This window comes from Paramormyrops kingsleyae, chromosome 2, assembly GCF_048594095.1.
Source record: "Paramormyrops kingsleyae isolate MSU_618 chromosome 2, PKINGS_0.4, whole genome shotgun sequence".
Taxonomy (NCBI): domain Eukaryota; kingdom Metazoa; phylum Chordata; class Actinopteri; order Osteoglossiformes; family Mormyridae; genus Paramormyrops; species Paramormyrops kingsleyae.
Window position 1 is genome coordinate 34639076 of NC_132798.1, and position 18243 is coordinate 34657318.

The 18243-nt window shown below is 42.3% G+C and overlaps 1 protein-coding gene across 1 annotated transcript; it reads left to right on the forward strand.

Annotated features, from left to right (window-relative positions):
• Positions 1 to 741: 741 nt before the first annotated feature.
• LOC140587629 (uncharacterized) lies at positions 742 to 9873 on the forward strand. Its single transcript, XM_072709018.1, has 12 exons — positions 742 to 860; positions 1768 to 1845; positions 5754 to 5947; positions 6067 to 6314; positions 7160 to 7257; positions 7639 to 7723; positions 7813 to 7947; positions 8029 to 8186; positions 8488 to 8596; positions 8765 to 9008; positions 9116 to 9272; positions 9371 to 9873. Exons 4-12 carry the CDS (start codon positions 6095 to 6097, stop codon positions 9647 to 9649), a joined length of 1485 nt encoding a protein of 494 aa, XP_072565119.1. The 5' UTR covers positions 742 to 860; positions 1768 to 1845; positions 5754 to 5947; positions 6067 to 6094; the 3' UTR covers positions 9650 to 9873.
• The last annotated feature ends 8370 nt before the right edge of the window (positions 9874 to 18243 follow it).

Consider the following 18243-nt stretch of genomic DNA (forward strand, 5'->3'; position numbering starts at 1 on the left):
TTGCTAAGTTAACCATAATTAACTTATATGAAGAAATGCTCCGAATTGCACTTGTATTTTGTGTGTTACTATAACATTGTTAGCTAGCAAACGCAAAGCTGGTTAGTTAATTAGCCACCGTAGCTACTTAGCTTTTGCTGTGTTAGCTAATGTGTATTAGTTATTTTTGGGAAATTCATATCGGGGACTGGACACTGTGATGTTATGGGGTATACTGAAATGTAATGTTAAGAAGAGAGCATACACAGAGGCGGATGTGGCCAACGTGACACAGGCGGTTGCTTAAAATCGAAGGGCACCGAAAATTGTAGCAACAGCAGAATAGTGTATATGCTCTTTTAGGTGGTCACTAACATAATTTTATTTTGGTCAAATCATCAAAAAACAGCCTTGATTTAAAAAAAAAATAAATGTGAAATGTCAGGTACAAGAGTGGTAATCTATGGAGGATTTTTTGTGACATAATTAATTAAATTAAATGTGTCAATCTATCGTTATATATTTCAATCTATTGTCCAATAAAAACATCAATAATTAAATATGTCAATAAATCGTTCAATTTAATATTGCAAAACTTATTGCAGTTTATATTTCATTATTTATTGACACATTTAATTAATGTAAATTTCGTAAATCACCATATTCTTGGTGGCCTCAAGGGCCGCCGGCGTCTTGCGGGCGGGCTCATTCGCTGCCCTCCAATCAGGACATGGCGCATGCAAGGAGCGAATTGGCGGGAAAGTCTTAGTTATTCCCTCAGGCTACAGCAGGCGATTTATCCGATGTTAGGGTGGGTTTAATTACGGCCAACGCGATAAAATACCATTCGGGGAAAGAACTTTACAGTTACAGACATTAAGGTGAGGCAGCTAGAAAATCAGGTATATGCGATGATGCTGACAGATTAGAGCAGCCACATTGGCAGTGTCAGGCGCGCTGCTCGAGTCTTGAGTTGGAGTGGCGTGTCTGGTAATCGGTTCTCAGCTATAGTTAAAGGTCCCTTTGACAGTCATACTGACATGCCAGCTTTCAGTTTCATTATCTATCATAGACATGAAAAAAATATTTTAACCTTTTTTTCCAGTTGTGTCCAGGGCTGCCATCAGTTGATACATGTCACGTGCTCTCGTGCCACGCACGACTTTTTCATGTTTTGGTCTCGGCTTTCTCTGGTGTATTTTTTTCAAGTTTAGAGGCACAGCAATGCAACACAGACTTGTGACTAGTCACGCTCATTGCTGATGAAGAGAGAAGGGGGACACTGAATTATACACATAAAATGTATGAAAATATGTGAAATGATACATTGCTTCAACCACATGATTTTTCAGGTTGAAGTGAAGAATTGAAAACACATGCATGTATGTAATAGGTTAATGATTAAAAACATTTTTTTTCTAATTAGCCTATTCTCAGAAAGATGATAAAGTGTTTCGGTGGATTCTCCTATTTTATTGTCTTCATGTGACCAGAGAGACCTGGATGTGGGGGCTTTCACCTTATATGTTGCTTTCTGTGTTGGCAGCTGGGACTTGGGACATCTATATTGGAATGATCGAAGTTTAAGGACATTGTAAATTAATAGAGCTCTTTTACTTTTTCACAACGGCCTGTCGTGCGCATGCATAGGGTTGGCTTATTTATTTGACGTCTCTCAATGCTGTTCAAGGGTTAAACAAAATAACAAAAACTTTACAACACTGTAGCATTATGCAAACATTTCAAAACTGTCTAAGCACTAATGGTCTCTGTCTTTTTCTCATCCAGGGATGGCAAATTGGTCAGTTGACAACATCTGTTCATGGCTAAAGGTCAATGGACTTGAAGGCTTCATATCATTCACTGGTGAGCTTTGGATATGAATGGCGGAGTTATTCCAGTGTCAGATGTCCTGTTAAGAGCCCAAATCACAACAAGTGGCTCAAACTTCTACAGCTGTACCATGAAAACGAGAATGATTTTTCTGCAGTCTGTGTCCTTGATGGTTGCTCTAGACAGTATTCAAGAGTCAAGTCTTTAAAAAATCACATTCGATGGCATCATCGTTATTGATTCAGTGTCTGAACAAGAATGGAGTCCACTTCCAAGGGTTCCAAAAAGGGTGGGTATTCTGAACTGCCAAAGGGAGGCTACCCTCTTGTCCACCGCGCTAAACCCCAATGTACAGGCGCCCAGGGAATAAGTATGCCCACCCCTGCTCTGCGCATCTCCCTGTGAACAACTCCAGAGTGGAAGAGGGTCCAACCCCCCTCAAGAAGACTTGTTCCAGAGCCCAAGCCGTGCGTCGAGGTGAGCCCGACTATATCTAGTTGGAACCTCACAACCTCGCACACCAGCTCAGGCTCCTTCCCCACTAGAGAGGTGACATTCCATGTCCCTAGAGCTAGCTTCTGCAGCCGAGGATCGAACCGCCAAGGTCTCCGCCTTAGGCCACTGTCCACCTCACACTGCACCCGAACCCTTTGGCCCCTCCTACAGGTGGTGAGCCCATTGGAGGGGGGACCCACGTGCCTCCTTCGGGCTGTGCCTGACCAGGCCCCATGGGTGCAGACCAGGCCACCAGGCGCTCGCCATTGAGCCTTACCCCTAGGTGGCTCCAGGGGGGGTCCCGGTGACCCGCGTCTGGGCGAGGGAAAACGTGAATCTATGTAATCATCATGAGCCACACTTTGTCTGGTTCCTCACCCAGGACCTGTTTGCCTTGGGTGACCCTACCAGGGGCATAAAGCTCCGGGCAACTTAGCTCCTGGGATCATTGGAACATGCAAAAACCCCTCCACTATGATAAGGTGTCGGTTCCAGGAGAGGTTGTCTGTTCTACGGAAAGTTAAACAAGAAAGAAGTAGTCAGGAAGTTTTCGACAAAGACCCTCTCACATCAGTGCTTCATATGAAATATGTATCTCCCCATTATGGCAGTGTGCATGACATTGGACTGGACAAATTCTTTGTACACTACTGGTCTACATCACAGATGTACGTATATAAAAACGCAATCAAAACAGCATTCCAAGTGTTGTTGCTTTTGATGCCACCGGATCCCACGTCAAAAAACTAAAACTTCCACAAGGCGTATCTGGACACATTTTTTTGTATCAAGGTGTGTTAATACCTGGAAGCAAAGAAGAAGCCATGAAAGTCCCAGTTGTTCAGATGCTATCAGAAAAACATGACATCAATGCCATAATATCTTGTCTAACAATGGAAACGTGCAGGTGCACCTCTGCCAAAAGAAACTGTATGAGACTTTTCCCTGGCTTTACTTGGTGCCATAGTGAGGGCTTTTACATCATTCCCAGATATGGAGGCATACATTAACCAGTGCTTTGATGTGCTGATGGAAAATGAGTCTTCCAAATTGCCTCCATACTTTGTTAGAGTTGATGTTGCACACTGCATAAAGCTAGTCACGAGGTCGGAATGTCAGAAAAAAAAAGCAGACGAGTTAAAGAGCTTTACATAAGGGCTGTCGCTCAGGTCATCATGTCAATGTCGCTTGCTGATGCAAAAGAGTTGATCACAGCCATTCTTGTAGTTCAGGGGTATTCAACTAAAATTTAAAGAGGTCCAGTTAGAGAAAACTTCTTGAAGCAAAGGTCCGGAAGATTATAATGTCTAACTATTTAGTGTGATCTATATTTAAGTAGCCTATTAGCTGTACCAACATTGCATGTAATCAGTACCTGACTGTCAAACCAAATTAATTCAGTACAATTCAAAAACGTTTTGACAATATTTATTGTCACATGACAAAGAACTTCGGGCAGCTGGCTGGAGTGAGACTTTCAATTCGAGATGTCTGCACACACATGTAACAGTTCTTACCTTGTAAATAGTCTGCTTTTGTATTTAACCGTGTAAATACACTTTTGACATAGCTAATTGTAGGTTTTATAATGAAATAATATAGATTTGCCATAAGATTTCCAGCGTGAGTCTGAAAGCGTGAGTGTCATGCCAGATGCTTGAGATTTGGCAGCCATGAAAATGTACTTTTTTTGTTTTACCCGAGTTTATTTATATAACAGATAACATTACTTTATACATATGTTAAAAAGCAGAAACTTCAACGAACATGAAATCAACAATAAACTACGCCTATGTATCCAATATGTTATATAATACATACTGTATTTGAAAACTGTTCAGCTTTACGATTTCAGGACAGACCAGAACTGTTAGGAACATTACGGCTTTTTTGGTTGTGGGTTTTAGCTTCGATGCTACTACTAACACTAACGGCACATTAGCGCAGACAATGGGCTGCATACGCCGAACTACATCTGGCGTTCAAAGGCGCTTGACGTTCATTGGCGTGGGAAACGGCGGCTCTACTGCTAAACCACTACCGAAAAGACTACAAACGCTGCGCCGGTTAAAATAGAAGCGTCCCGTCAGGTTTTAAATAATAACTTAATGTTTTGGCTATCGGTCCGGGTCTGTATGGGACAGCTTCTGGGTCCGGACCCGGCCCGCGGTCCGCCTGTTAGTGACCTCTGTTGTAGTTGCTTTAAGTGAAGTTGAAGGCTGTAACAAAGAGGGAAAGCCATTAATGTCAGAATCCTGCAAAATCTTCATTAAGAAAAGATTTGCTGAAGGATGCCTGTCTCTACCCACTGAAGAGACAGAACATGATGAAACAGACATTCCTGAACCTAATGAATATCCATGAATGCCCAACAGTATTAAACAGTGGGTAGTCCACTTACATGATGTTGGGGTACGCCGTCTCCACCAGGTCCGTGGATGAGAAGAGATTCACAGCTGACACGGGGAGAAGTTGCAAATCACCAGTTTATTCCCTGACAGATTGCAATCCGGGAGCGGCCATCTGACATACTGTACATTCAGCATGTACAGGAGGAAGCTCTGCCATATGTATCAGCTGTATCCCTTTTAAAGCCCTTTGGGCATCTCCCCCCCTCTCTCGGTACCTTCCGTCTACGTGACAACCACATGCTTGACACTTGCTCTAGTTAGTCGGTTAGTACTTGTCCTTGTGGAAGGCTACAGATACGTAAGGGCCGCTGACGTTTTTCTGTCTGCTCCCTCTATCGGTCCCGATTAGGTAACCTTGCCCTGCCGGCGCCAGTCAGTTCTCGTTTCAGTTAACTGCATTTTTTAGAATGAACCCCCCCCTTTCATCATGCCCTGCTTTAAGCTATATTCTCCTTTCCCTCTATTCATTGTATGTTCTTTATAATTCTATTGAATCCCACAATGTTAGAGAATGTTGCCCAGATGATTAGCATCAGTTTTTCAATGCTGAGTGTCTGTAGCCTAAACTTAGCCAAGAGTTTTACAGCCTGTTCACTGACAACACCGAACAAGTAGTCTAGGTCATATTTCGTTATCACAGGATGACTGACATATTCTCACATTATAATCATCTCTCTCTCCAAATATGCTAAATAATTTTATTGGCACTAAGTGTATTGCATCATGGATGCATTAATCATTGCATCTGTCTTTCAAAGATGTCAGGAAAAAAGCAATTAAGCATCCTCTCATTTGCCCTGAGTGGGAAGCACAAAAAACCCAGGTTAGAGGATGCTGGCCCAGAGCAATTGGCGAAAAGGGTTGGTCCATTAGCGGAGGAGACAGTGCAGGTGGAAGAGGAGGAGACGGTGGAGGAGATGGCTAGGGTGTCAGAAGAGACCATCAAAACAAAAGGGAAAAAAGTACCAGGAGCAGCCACCTACAAGAGCTATTTTAATAATGAATGGACCTCTAAATGGCCATTTATTTCCGTAGGAAGCACCAGCTACTATTACTGGTGCTCTGTCTGCCGCCAAGAGAACTCCTGTGCCCAACAAGGTGTGCGGGATGTGACAAGGCACATTGAAAGTAAGGGGCATCAGGCCAAACAGCAGGCACTGAAGTCAACCAGCACAGTCAAAAACTTTTACATTCCAGTGACTGCAGAAATGAGTGTGCAAGAGGTCAAGGTACATAGCACATTAAATCCAAAAGCTTGATTACAATGTTCATGAATAAATTCTTCCTAAATATCAAATTTATATGAAGCATAGCTATATCTTTTTCATTTGTTTCTTTTGCACACAAGGAGAGCCGAGGTGAAAGTTGCCGTAGCAATGGTTCAGCACAATGTCCCATTTGCTGTGGCTGACCATTTCAGCCCCTTGTACAGGGAATGCTTCAAAGACTCTCCCACAGCTCAAAGTTTCAAGAGTGCCAGCACAAAAATGGCGTGCATCATTAATGAAGTAGTTGCACCACATTATAGGAACGAGCTGGTGATGAAGATGATGGAAAATCCCTTTACACTGCTCACAGATGGCTCAAATGACAAAGGTATACCTTTGACAGCTAAATCGCCTGTTTCCATTTCCTCATGTTCATGTTCACTTGCTTCCGGTACAGTTCCGGGTTCAGTTTAAACTTTTGATGTTTGTTTTTAATGCGATAAATGGTTTGGCACCGTCTTATTTGTGTGAGACAATAAGCTTTTATCACCAAGGTAGAGCCTTACGTTCTGCAAACCAAAACCTGCTAGTGGTCCCTCGGTCAAGATACAAACAATGGGGTGATCGCTCTTTTGCAGTCGCTGGTCCTAAACTCTGGAACACTATTCCACCGGAGTTACGCAAAATTACGGATCTCCCTTTGTTTAAAGCACAACTAAAGACCCACTTGTTTAGAATGGCTTTTAATACTTTGTAATTTTATGCTGTTATTATAATTTTCATGTATATTGTTCATTTATTTGATTGCAATTATATGTTTCTTTGTTTCTATTATTAATGCTATTTTATTGTCATTTTAGTGCTGTGAAGCACTTTGGTTCAACTTAGGTTGCTGTGAAGTGCTATATAAATAAATGTTGATTGATTGATTGATGTCACACACACTGAAATAATGCACATGCAGTACATGCTTGCAGAGTTACTTATGTACCATATTGTTACAGGACTAGAGAAGATGAATCCCTTAACTGTCAGGGTATTTGAGACCACCAAAGTTGTGCACAGATTTCTCGACATGTGCACCACAAGTGGAAGAAGCTGTGGCACAGCTGATGTCATATATTAAAAAAATCAACGACGTCCTGATAGAGCATAACATACCATGGAAAATTTGTGTTGGCCTGTCAGTTGACAATGCCCCAGTTAATATTGGTGCCAAAAATTCAATTGCAGCAAAAATGCTTCAGGAAAATCCCAGCATTTACATTCATGGATGCCCCTGCCATATAATCCATAACACTGCCAAACACGCAGAGCAGAGACTTTTGGAAGTAAGTTCCAACATGTTTGCTTTCCATTAAATATCTGTTAAGCTATAGGTGAAGTAAATAATTTACTGTAAAATGACAAATTCTTTGTGCACATGTCATGTGTCACGCCCCGCTCCGTCCGCTCCCGATGTGTGCCACGCCCACCTCATTACCTCCTGTTTCGCCCTAATTGTTCCCACCTGTAGCTCGTTATCTGTTGCCTAGTCCTGTGTATTTAGTCCGAGTCTCAGTCTGTTTCCCCAGATCTGTCATCGTTGTATGGTCCGTCGTTGTCTGCACCTGTCCTTTTGCCTTCAATAAAATCCTTCACCGGACCTTTTGGCTTCGTTCGCCTGCTTCCGTGCTCGCGTTCACCTCCGAAGCTGACATCATGTTCTGCAGATATCTGGATTTGACACTGAGGACCTTGTGGTTGATGTTGGATACTGGTTTAAGGGCAGCATGAACCGTAAAGGTTACTTGAAAGGTTTGTAATTGAGTTAGTTCCACTGTTATACACCAAAAGTGAGGAAAAATAGGGCTAACTTTGTTTGTTTTTCTTACATATTTTACCAGAATTCTGTGAACTCCATGGTAGTGAGTACATGGAAATGCTGCTGCACATTTCTGTGAGGTGGCTGAGTTTAGATATGTGCATCACCCGTATTCTGCAGCAGTACAGTCCACTCACCAGCTACTTCAAATCTTTAAGTAAATCGCACATCATATTGACACTAGTTCAGGACAGTTATATGAGACACCCAATAATAATGACAACCTGTCTATCTGCAGATGAGAAACAACCAAGGTTCCGAAGGCTGGCGAAGGCATTTTCCGATCCCCTGACGGAAGTCTACCTCCTGTTCCTTCAGGCCACATTGCCAGTGTTCTCTACACTGAACCTCCTTCTCCAGAGAGAAAAGGCATCCATATTCCAGCTGCATGAAGAGGTGAATGGGAGGGTTGGGGTGTGTTTGGCTATGTTGATGTCTCCTTTCTAAAGTGCAACACCCCTCTGAAATATAGGTTGTGTTACTTTGTCAAAGACAATTAAGCTATCTAAAGCTGTCTAATTTCCAAACATCTGAGATATTTGTTGATTCTGTGCCCTACATGCCTCTTTTGATAAATTACTTGTACAGAGTGAAAAATAACTTAATTATCTAAACTTAAGTCTACTCATAGTCATTGAACTGAGTAATAATTGAATTAATAATGCACTGGAATCTTTTATGACATGACATTTTGCAGATGAAGAAATTCATCAAGAAACTCTGTTCGAGGTTCATGAGACCAGCAGCACTACGAGGGGGAGACGTTCATGACATCCCCTACAAGGACCCACTGCACCAACTGCCAGGTAATGCTTTGAAGTCCCATAGGGAGATAAACCTATAGCCTATGCTTTTTGACAACAAATACACTTTTTCTATGGATTTTTTAAAAAGTATGGATTAAACCCAGAGATATCGTATAAGATACCTGTGTATTTGACTTGCTTTCTCTATGTCTTCTGTCTCTCTAATAGGTGAAAAACTCAATGTGGGATTCACCACCAGAGCTACGCTCTATAGGCTCCTGGAAGCTGGAGAGGTCACATCACAGAAGGCTCAGCAATTCCAGCAGGCAGCACTGGCCTTTCTGGTCAGAGCTGTGGAGTTTGCCATGGATAATCTCCCAATGAAAGATGCTCTCCTGAAGCATGCAAGATTTGTTGATGTGCAGCTGAGGGCTGAGTGTGGAGTTGAAGATGCCCTATACTTTGTAGACAGGTAAAGGTTTTCATATACTATTTTTAAGTTTAATGGTCATGATCACAAAACAAATTTGTCTCTCACTGCATTCTAATCAGTCTTGTGCACATTGTGCTGTTTTTAAGATTTCAGGAACTCCTTCCTTTTCATGACCCAAAAGAACAGGACCAAGTAAGTGAGGAGTTCATGGAGTACCAACTGATGGACATTGCCATGCCCCAGGACCCAACATCCTTTGATGTTGAGGAGTTTTGGGGAAGGATGACCTCAACAAAGAACAAGGTAAGAAATAGTTTGCACACAATATGACATGCTCATTATTAATTACGATAAAAGGAAAACATTTGAGTAATAGAGGCCCATGGTTCCTTTTTTCAAAGGTGACTGGTTTGAACCAATTTGGGAGGCTATCAAAGATCGCAGCCTTGGTTTTAGTGCTCCCACATTCCAATGCTGATGCCGAGAGGGTTTTTTCAATGGTCGGTTTGTACAAAACCGCAACACGAAACAGCTTGGCACTAGACGGGACATTGTCCTCAATAATGACCGTGAAAATGGCAGGGCTTGAGCCAAACTGTTTTAAATGGGAGCCTACACCAAAAATGATAAAAGAGTCCAAAAAGGCAACAAACACCTACAATAAAAAACATCAGTCATAATCTCTCTCTCTCTCTCTCTCTCTCGCTCTCTCACACACACACACACAAATTGAATAAAGACTTTGTATTTGGTTGAATTTTCTGTTCCATGTATCAAATCTTTTCTTCCACAAGTCTGAACAATTAATAACAACAAGAAAAACACATACCTGCAAACTTGTCACTTTTCGGCGACAATCGCCGTTTTCATTGTCAATTGGGTCATTCACGTGAATCGTGTAGAACCGGAGAGTTTTTTTTGGGGGGGGGGGGGGGGGCTTGCGTTAATTGACATCTGGGCCGATCGGAATCTCAACTGAGCTCGCGCCTGTCAAGAGAGGGAGGTGGGGGTGGGCTTGCGTGCCATGTAGGCCATTATTGGACAATTCTTATAAATGACATTTTTTCTGGACCAATCGGAATCTCAGCGCTTGCTTCAGGATCTTGAAACACACTGCCATCTGTGTTCGCGCCTGTCAAGAGACACCTGACCTAATGTGGAAACTCTGATGGAAATTGAATTCAAGGTAAGTCAGTCTTTTTGGAGCTAAACAACATATATTTGTTTGCTTAAGTCAAATAACGTCAGCTAGCGTTTTTTTCCCCCCATACAGTTAGCCTATGCTTTGAGCAAAATGCTTAATAGCAAGCAATACAAGCGGATCCAATGCTGGAATTTCCGTTAGCAAGATAGCAAATTTTCTAGCCATCTAACATTATAACATTATTAGCTAGTTGTAATGTTAATTCCTGCATTGTCTGACCGTCTTGCTAACTAAAGTTAACCATTTAGCTTGCTACGTAAGTATATAGTATTTCAGATAGCCAACTTAGGTTGTAACATAAGAACATAAGAAATTTACAAACGAGAGGAGGCCATTCGGCCCATCAAGCTCGTTTGGGGAGAACTTAACTAATAGCTCAGAGTTGTTAAAATCTTATCTAGCTCTGATTTAAAGGAACCCAGGGTTTAGCTTCCACTACACTAGCAGGAAGACTATTCCATACTCTAACTACACGCTGTGTAAAGAAGTGCTTCCTCAAATTTGTTTTAAAATGTTCTCCCGCTAATTTCCACTTATGGCCACGAGTTCTAGTATTTAGACTAATATTGAAATAGTCATTTGGCTGAACAGCATCCAGACCCGTTAGAATCTTATAGACCTGAATCATATCCCCCCTTAGTCTCCTTTGCTCAAGGCTAAACAGATTCAGTTCCGCTAACCTCTCCTCATAAGACATTCCTCTAAGACCAGGAATCATTCTCGTAGCTCTTCGTTGCACCTTTTCCAAGGCAGCAATGTCCTTCTTGAGGTATGGTGACCAAACCTGCACACAGTATTCTAGGTGGGGTCTTACCAAGGAATTATATAAGTGTAACATCACCTCCCTTGACTTAAACTCCACACATCTAGAGATATAACCCAACATTCTGTTCGCCTTTTTTATTGCTTCCCCACATTGGCGAGAGTGGGACATGGAAGCATCAACATACATACCGAGATCTTTCTCGTAATCAGCTACCTTTATTTCAGTGGAACCCATAAAATATCTGTACTTTATATTTCTGCTCCCTGCATGGATTACCTTGCATTTATCTGTGTTAAATTTCATCTGCCATGTATCAGCCCATTCGCTAATTAAATCCAGATCCCGTTGAAGCCTCTCTGCTGCTAGATTAGTATCTGCTACCCCGCCCACCTTGGTGTCATCTGCAAATTTAACCAGTTTACTGTATGTATTTGTGTCAATATCATTAATGTAAATTAGGAACAATAGAGGTCCTAAAATTGAACCCTGCGGTACCCCACTATGAATGGAGGCCCACTGTGACATTGTGCCTCTAATAACTACTCGCTGCTTCCTGTCAGTTAGCCAGTTTTTGATCCAAGTTGCCACAGTTCCTAAAATCCCTGCAGCTTTAAGCTTTAGCAAGAGACGTTTGTGGGGGACAACATCAAAGGCCTTCTGGAAATCTAAGTAAATCACATCATAGGCCTTTTTGTGATCAATTTCACTTGTAGCTTCCTCAAAGAACTCAAGTAGATTCGTTAAGCAGGATCTACCTCTCCTAAATCCATGTTGGCTATCCTTTATAATGTTATTTGCATCTAGGTAATCTACCATTTTCACTTGAATTATAGCTTCCATTATTTTTCCAGTAATGCTAGTTAAACTGATTGGCCTATAGTTTGCTGGATTACTTCTATCCCCTTTTTTGAATATGGGTGTTATATTAGCATGCTTCCAATCTGATGGTACCACACCCGCAGATAACGATTTCTGGAATATTAAAGTTAAAGGTTGGCTAATAATATCCCTCATCTCTTTTAAGACTATTGGTAAGATGCCATCAGGCCCCTGCGATTTATTTATTTTGAGTTTAGCTAGGCTTAGTATCACATCAACCTCAGTTATACATATATTGGTCATAGACGATGCTGTATTCGTATTAATTGGTGGTAAGTTACTTGTGTTCTCTATTGTGAACACCCTTGAAAAATAATCATTAAACTCATTTACCATATCAATTTCATTATCAATTATAAGTCCCTTACTATCCTGCAAATTAGTGATTTCAGCTTTTAGTGCTCTCTTCGAGTTAAAATATTGGAAGAAACCTTTACTGTCATGCTTAGCCTCCAATTAAATTTTTCTTTCTACATCCCTCTTGGATAGCCTAATGTCATTTTTTAACTCTGCCTGTAGACTTAGATACTCCTGCTTAATTTTGAAATCATTAGTTATTTTCCATTTTTGGAACAGAGCCCTTTTCCTCCTGACTTTATTCTTAATTTCCTTAGTAAACCACCTTGAATGTCGTTTCCTAGATTTAGTTTTGCTGGAAAACAGGTATGAAGTCCTCTTGCACTTGCAACAATGTGCTTTTGAAAAATTCCCATGCCTCTTCTACTGTTTTGCTATTTAACTCTGTCCAGTTTACAGTTTCTAATTTCCGTCTCATACCATTAAAGTTAGCCTTCCTAACATTGTATACTTTTAATTTCGACTTTGCTCTTCGGACACTAAAATTAACCTCGAATTTAACCATGTTATGATCACTACCGTACAATGGGTCTAAAACCTCTAATTTTCCAATCCTAACCTTATCATTAGCCCTTAACTTAAGCCAGGTGCTCTGCCCTGAGTTCTGGCTACTAATCCAATTCTGAGCTACCCTGATTAACGACACGTTATGGAGGTTGTCGTAGTCATTCAAGTCAGCTGGATGTAGCCCAAGTGTAGCCCAACTTTTAAAGCGTTTTTGATGTGTTGATGTGGGTAGATGTGACTGTTTAGACAACAGCTGATGTGAGAGTAATACAGTGTAACATAAAGCAATTTGACGTCTTGTTGCATTGGATGCGCCGCATTACTTGTAAACAATGTCTATTTAGAATCTGGCGAACGTGCAAGGCTAATGCACCAAACTCGCCGACAGCAAATTTCTGTATAATAAAGGGCTACATTTTGCATCCAAAGCTGTCATTTGAAATCTTTGCATTGCATTGTGTGCTACAGCCTTGTAATGAATATTCATGTTAAATCCCACCCAGGGCAGCTCAGAATTAGAGTAGCCTTATATCTTGAAAACACCAATCAGTCCTTGGTTCGATGAGATTGGCTAACTTATCCTGTGTTCATTTTCCATTTTAGAATGAGGGAGCTGAATGAGGAGCACTCATTGTATGTAGCACAACTAGACTCAGTAGGGAGGTGCAAGTGGAGCTGGGCATGGCTCAAGGTGGAAGTGAGGACAAAGCCTTGAAGGAGATGGAGAGACGGAGGGTGTTCGACTGCCAGCCATCCTCAAGCGCTGCCGCAGCCAGAAGAACCAAGGCAGAAGAGGAGGCTCTGGCCAGAAGGAGGCATGCGGCCAAACAACGAAAGCGAGCTTGTGAAACCCTTGTCCAGGCTAAGAAGAAAAAAAAAATGAATGTTTTTCAGTAAAACATACTATTTTTCAGTATGTTTTTCATTAAAGAAAATGAATGTTTTTCAATTTCCCTCCATGGCGTTTGCGTGCGTGTGTGTTTGTGAAACCCTTGTCCAGGCTAAGAAGGAAAAAATAAATGTTTTTCAGTATAATATAATTTGTGTTTTGGTTCTTTTGTTGTTTTCTTATTTTAGTGTCATGCGCCTAACACTTTCTTGAGTTCACAGTGTCGGCGTCGCCCATTCTGCCCCCCCCTCCCCCCCCAGGACACTGTCACCTTTTTTTCTCTGATGAGTTTGCAGGTCTGAACAACACTAATAATAAAATTATTAATGAAACACCCCCATTCCTGCGGCCCATCCGACCCGCGCCCCCTTTGACCCCCTGACAATGGACGGGACGAGACGGGGCGGGGGCGGGGGGGGTTAGTGGAATGTCATTCTTGCCTGTCTTCAAAACTTGAGAGCCCTGTATTAAATGGGCATAGCAATTAGCATGTCTATGCAAAGTTCATTTTGAACATGACTGGATTACTTTTGAGTTGAGATATTTAGATGGGTATATTTAACGAAAAGAAAGCCAGGCTCAAACTTCTTAATGCTTTGTTTTTTCACATCCACAGAATGTTGCGTGAGTTTTGGGTAAAATTGAAGTTGTTGGATAATGGTTATAATGCTTAATGCGCGTTATGTTGAATAATGTAAATACATATATAATTACTTGAATGTTTGTAATTTGAGTTGAATAAAAAGGATTTTGATCGATTATGGTGATTTGATTGTTGCTGTGTTGTACATTTTATTTTTGTTCTAGAACATCGTACCCCCATGCATTGGATGGCGAGTCAGTCCCGATAGATCCCAAGCACCACTGGATTTGAAATACGGACTACTTCCAGATAAGGGGGAAAAAATGAAAAGTCCTATCTTTCCAATAATGATCCAGGCGGTGTATTTCACTAATTTTTTTGGTTGTTACTTTATTATTTTCCCGTGAACTGAAATTTGCATACACGTATTTTGCAAACCTTTTCCGTTGTTACTTTATTTTTTTTTACGAACTGTAATTCATATGGTCATTTTGCAATCCTTTTGTTTTTATTACTTGAATGATTATTATTTCAAGAATGGTTGTTTGATGCATATACATTTCTTGGGATTTTATACATAACATTTATTATTAATTGATATTTTTTTGGTGAATTGTATAATAAATTGTTCATTACACTCCAATTGAAAAAAAAAGCAAATCTTTCTTATCCTGTCTGGCCAAATCTGAAATCTCAGATGTGTACAACTGTATCTCACATTGGGGTCTAAAGTGCTACATCAGGAATGGAAATGTCAGAGACCTGCAACCTGTAAATGTATGTGGACACATAGTGAGCGTCAAAAATACCTGTGCTTTTGATGCATTTTGTTAGTGCCTTTGCACTGCCTTTTGTGACAGTATGTCCTACATTAATTATGTCGTCCAAGAAGCAAGCAATGTGGAAATTTTTCAACTGGTAAAAACCATGACAGAAAAGGGTATACCAAAAAAACATCTACATATCAAAAAAAAAAGACATCTACATGCTGAGAGGTAACATACTGAAGTATTGACGCATACACAGTATTGCATTTGTATCCACTGACCAAAACACACTCAAGACAAGAGGAGTATCAGCTCTACAAGCAGTTGATAAACAGATTGATTTAGGCCCGTCAAAATGTCTGTCATGTGTCCATGATGTCCAGCATACTCCTGAGGAAATTCTGTTTTTTGACCCAGCAGTTTCTGGAAACATCCTTTGCAATGGCATCGTAGAACACACCTTTATGACAGGACAGCACCTTTGTGTTGACACTGACATTGGAGTCTGGCCGGCTGGTGAAACATAACCCAGAGTTTCAGATGAAACATTTCAGGCACAGCTCTCAGAACCTCCACAGGACCATGAATTAAAAGGGAACTGGTTCACTCTAAGAGATGTGATTGCATTTTGCCAACCAGGTACCAGAAGCTCTCTAGACCATTACATTGCCTATTGTAAAAGGCCTGATTTCAGCTGGGAAAAATATGATGGCATGGCAGTGGTGGATTCTCATACCAAGATCTACCTACATGCTGTTCTATAGATGTTAGCTTCAATACATAAGCTACAAAGGAAAATGTCAAGGCTATTGCTAAAGCTTATTATGCCCAAATTGGTTCTTGTGCGCTTTTCTTAACCGTGTTAAGGTGAAGTTGTGCTTTGCATTATTTGTTCTTAATTTGTTGTTTAGTTTTCATTCAAGTTTTTGATCTACAATCAATAATAAAACATTTAATGTATTATTTAATGTCTGATGTCTTCGACTGTAACTAATAATCATGCTTACAACATGTGAAATCTGCGCACTCCATAGTAGTACCATAGAGGGGTGTTGGTAGATGTTGGCACAGGTCTACCATCACCAGTCACCCATCACAGTCATGTTTTGGAAAGGTTCCTGCATATAAACAAAAAAACCTTTAGTGCATGTGTAACCCTCCCGCTGTGTTGCGTCTGTCCGCCTGCCTCCAGTCCGCGCCTCAGTGCTCTGCGTTGTGTTTGGTATGTGTGGATCGAGGGGTATTGGGCAGGAGCAGAATAACACAAGCCACGCAGGTTCGGGATTGTGGTTGAGACTGACGCGCTATATTTACAGTAAATCAGGACACAGCTTCGTTCTTTCTCTGCTGCTGCCGCTCTGTGCTTTCGGGGCAGCGAGAGCAAACTCGACTTAAAATGTACAATTTCCACAAAAATAAAAAAGAACATAAATACAGTATTTTTTATTACATCACCCCTTACATGCCTTTAAATAGTTATATTTTACTAACTAAAATAACTCGTTAGCTGCACATAGCCTTCATACTGACAATTAACAAACCAAAGTAATAATAATGATAATAATAATAATAATAATACAGTAACATTACCAAAACATCAAACTTGATACTCCAAACCACCCAGTCTGCATCTGAACCTCACATTTAACAGAATATATTAACAAACTGGATGACTGGGCAGTGTTAGTTCTGATATTTTAAAGGAGAGTGGCCATTAACACTGCTTACCTTTCAGGGTAGCGAGAGCAAACTAAAGAATAAAATGCCATCCACTTGAAACCCGCGTAAGGACTACGTATGGTGTCCTGGAGGTAATATATAGATGGACAATGGCCAAAATAAGTCGCACCATGACGCCACTTAGCTAGCGGTGCATTAGAGCTACTGCCCTACATATGCAAATGCTAAATATGTTTTATGTCAGATGGTATTGCTTATTTTACATGCACAGACATTTACAGAACCACTGAAAAACAATAGCAAAAACTTCTACATAGTGATATTGTAAATTGTGTATTATTAAATTTAAAACAAGTGTAAAAACTGACAAATAAAGGACGCTTCGTGAAGCTGGATATTAGTATTGTAATATCTTTTAAAAAGAAGCAGCACGTCTTATTTTTTGCAGCACAAACGCAGCACTAATGAAGCAGCCCAGTGTTACATCCGAACGCTGTTTTAGTGGGGCTGGGTGAACTTTTGGTGATCTGTGTAAATAAACAGTAATATCTCAAAAGTTATAGAAGATAGAACGGCACAAACAAGCACAAACACAGTGTCACGTTCGCCGGGGAGGCGAGCAGGGAAGCAGACGAAAGCAGCCGGACTGACGGGCAAACGGGGTTTATTCAAGGCAGACTGACGGACGAAGCACAACACATGACAATACAATGCCGGATCTGGCAGACAAGGGGAGACGCGGACTGATATACACAGGACTAGGTAAACGGAACAGGCAACAGGTGAGAACCATCAGGGCTGAACACGAGGTAATGAGGGGGGCGTGGCACACATCGGGATCGTACGGAGCGGGATATGACAGAACCCCCCCCCAAAGGCGCGCACACCGGGCGCGCCAGAGGAGAGGCGACGGACGAGAAGAACCGGGAAAACAGGACCTGGAAAACAAAACAGAACGTCAACCAAAAACAGGGAACAGAACGAAGACACAGAACAAGAACAGGGACGAGACGAAAGACAAGACACGACACAGAACAGGGAAGGCAGACAGGCAGACAAGGAAGGGAGACACCGAAGGGGAGACAGGCGGAACAAAAGGGCCAGGAGTGAACGAAGGAGCCAGAGAGGGACGAGGAGCAGAGACAGGCGGGACGAACGGAAAGGGAGGAGGAACAAGGGGAGCACGAGGGAGCCCAAGCGGGCGACGGGCAGCGGCCGGAGGGGCCGCAGGCGGGAGGAAGAAGGGAGCTGAAGGGGACCACCCAGGGGCCAAGGGAACGGGACGAGGGAGTGACGGAGGGGACACGGAGGGAGCAGGAGGGAACACCAGTGCAGGCGGGCAGGAGGGGGAAGCCGCGGCAGGCGGAGGCGCAGCCGGAGCCGGCGAAGGCGCCGTCCGACGCACCGCCGGAGCAGGGGGGCCCGGAGGCGACCGACATGGAGCCGGAGGAGGGACCGAGGACCGGCACCGAGGATCCAGGGGAGGACCCGACGGCGACCGCCGACCCCGAGCCGGAGGACCCGCAGGCGGCCCCGGAGCCCCAGCCAAGGCGAGCGAGGGCGAGCCAGGGGGCAGGGCGGGCGGGAACCGGGCCCCACGCCTATGGCCCCGTCCCTTTCGGGACACTGACAGGCGGGGTCC

Bases quoted from the DNA above. Each gene is read 5' to 3' on its own strand.
- LOC140587629 (XM_072709018.1), top strand. From the start codon at position 6,095: ATGGTTCAGCACAATGTCCCATTTGCTGTGGCTGACCATTTCAGCCCC. The intron at 6,315-7,159 runs GTATACCTTTGA...ATTCAATTGCAG, and splicing joins AGATGGCTCAAATGACAAAG to CAAAAATGCTTCAGGAAAAT. The intron at 8,187-8,487 runs GTGAATGGGAGG...GACATTTTGCAG, and splicing joins TATTCCAGCTGCATGAAGAG to ATGAAGAAATTCATCAAGAA.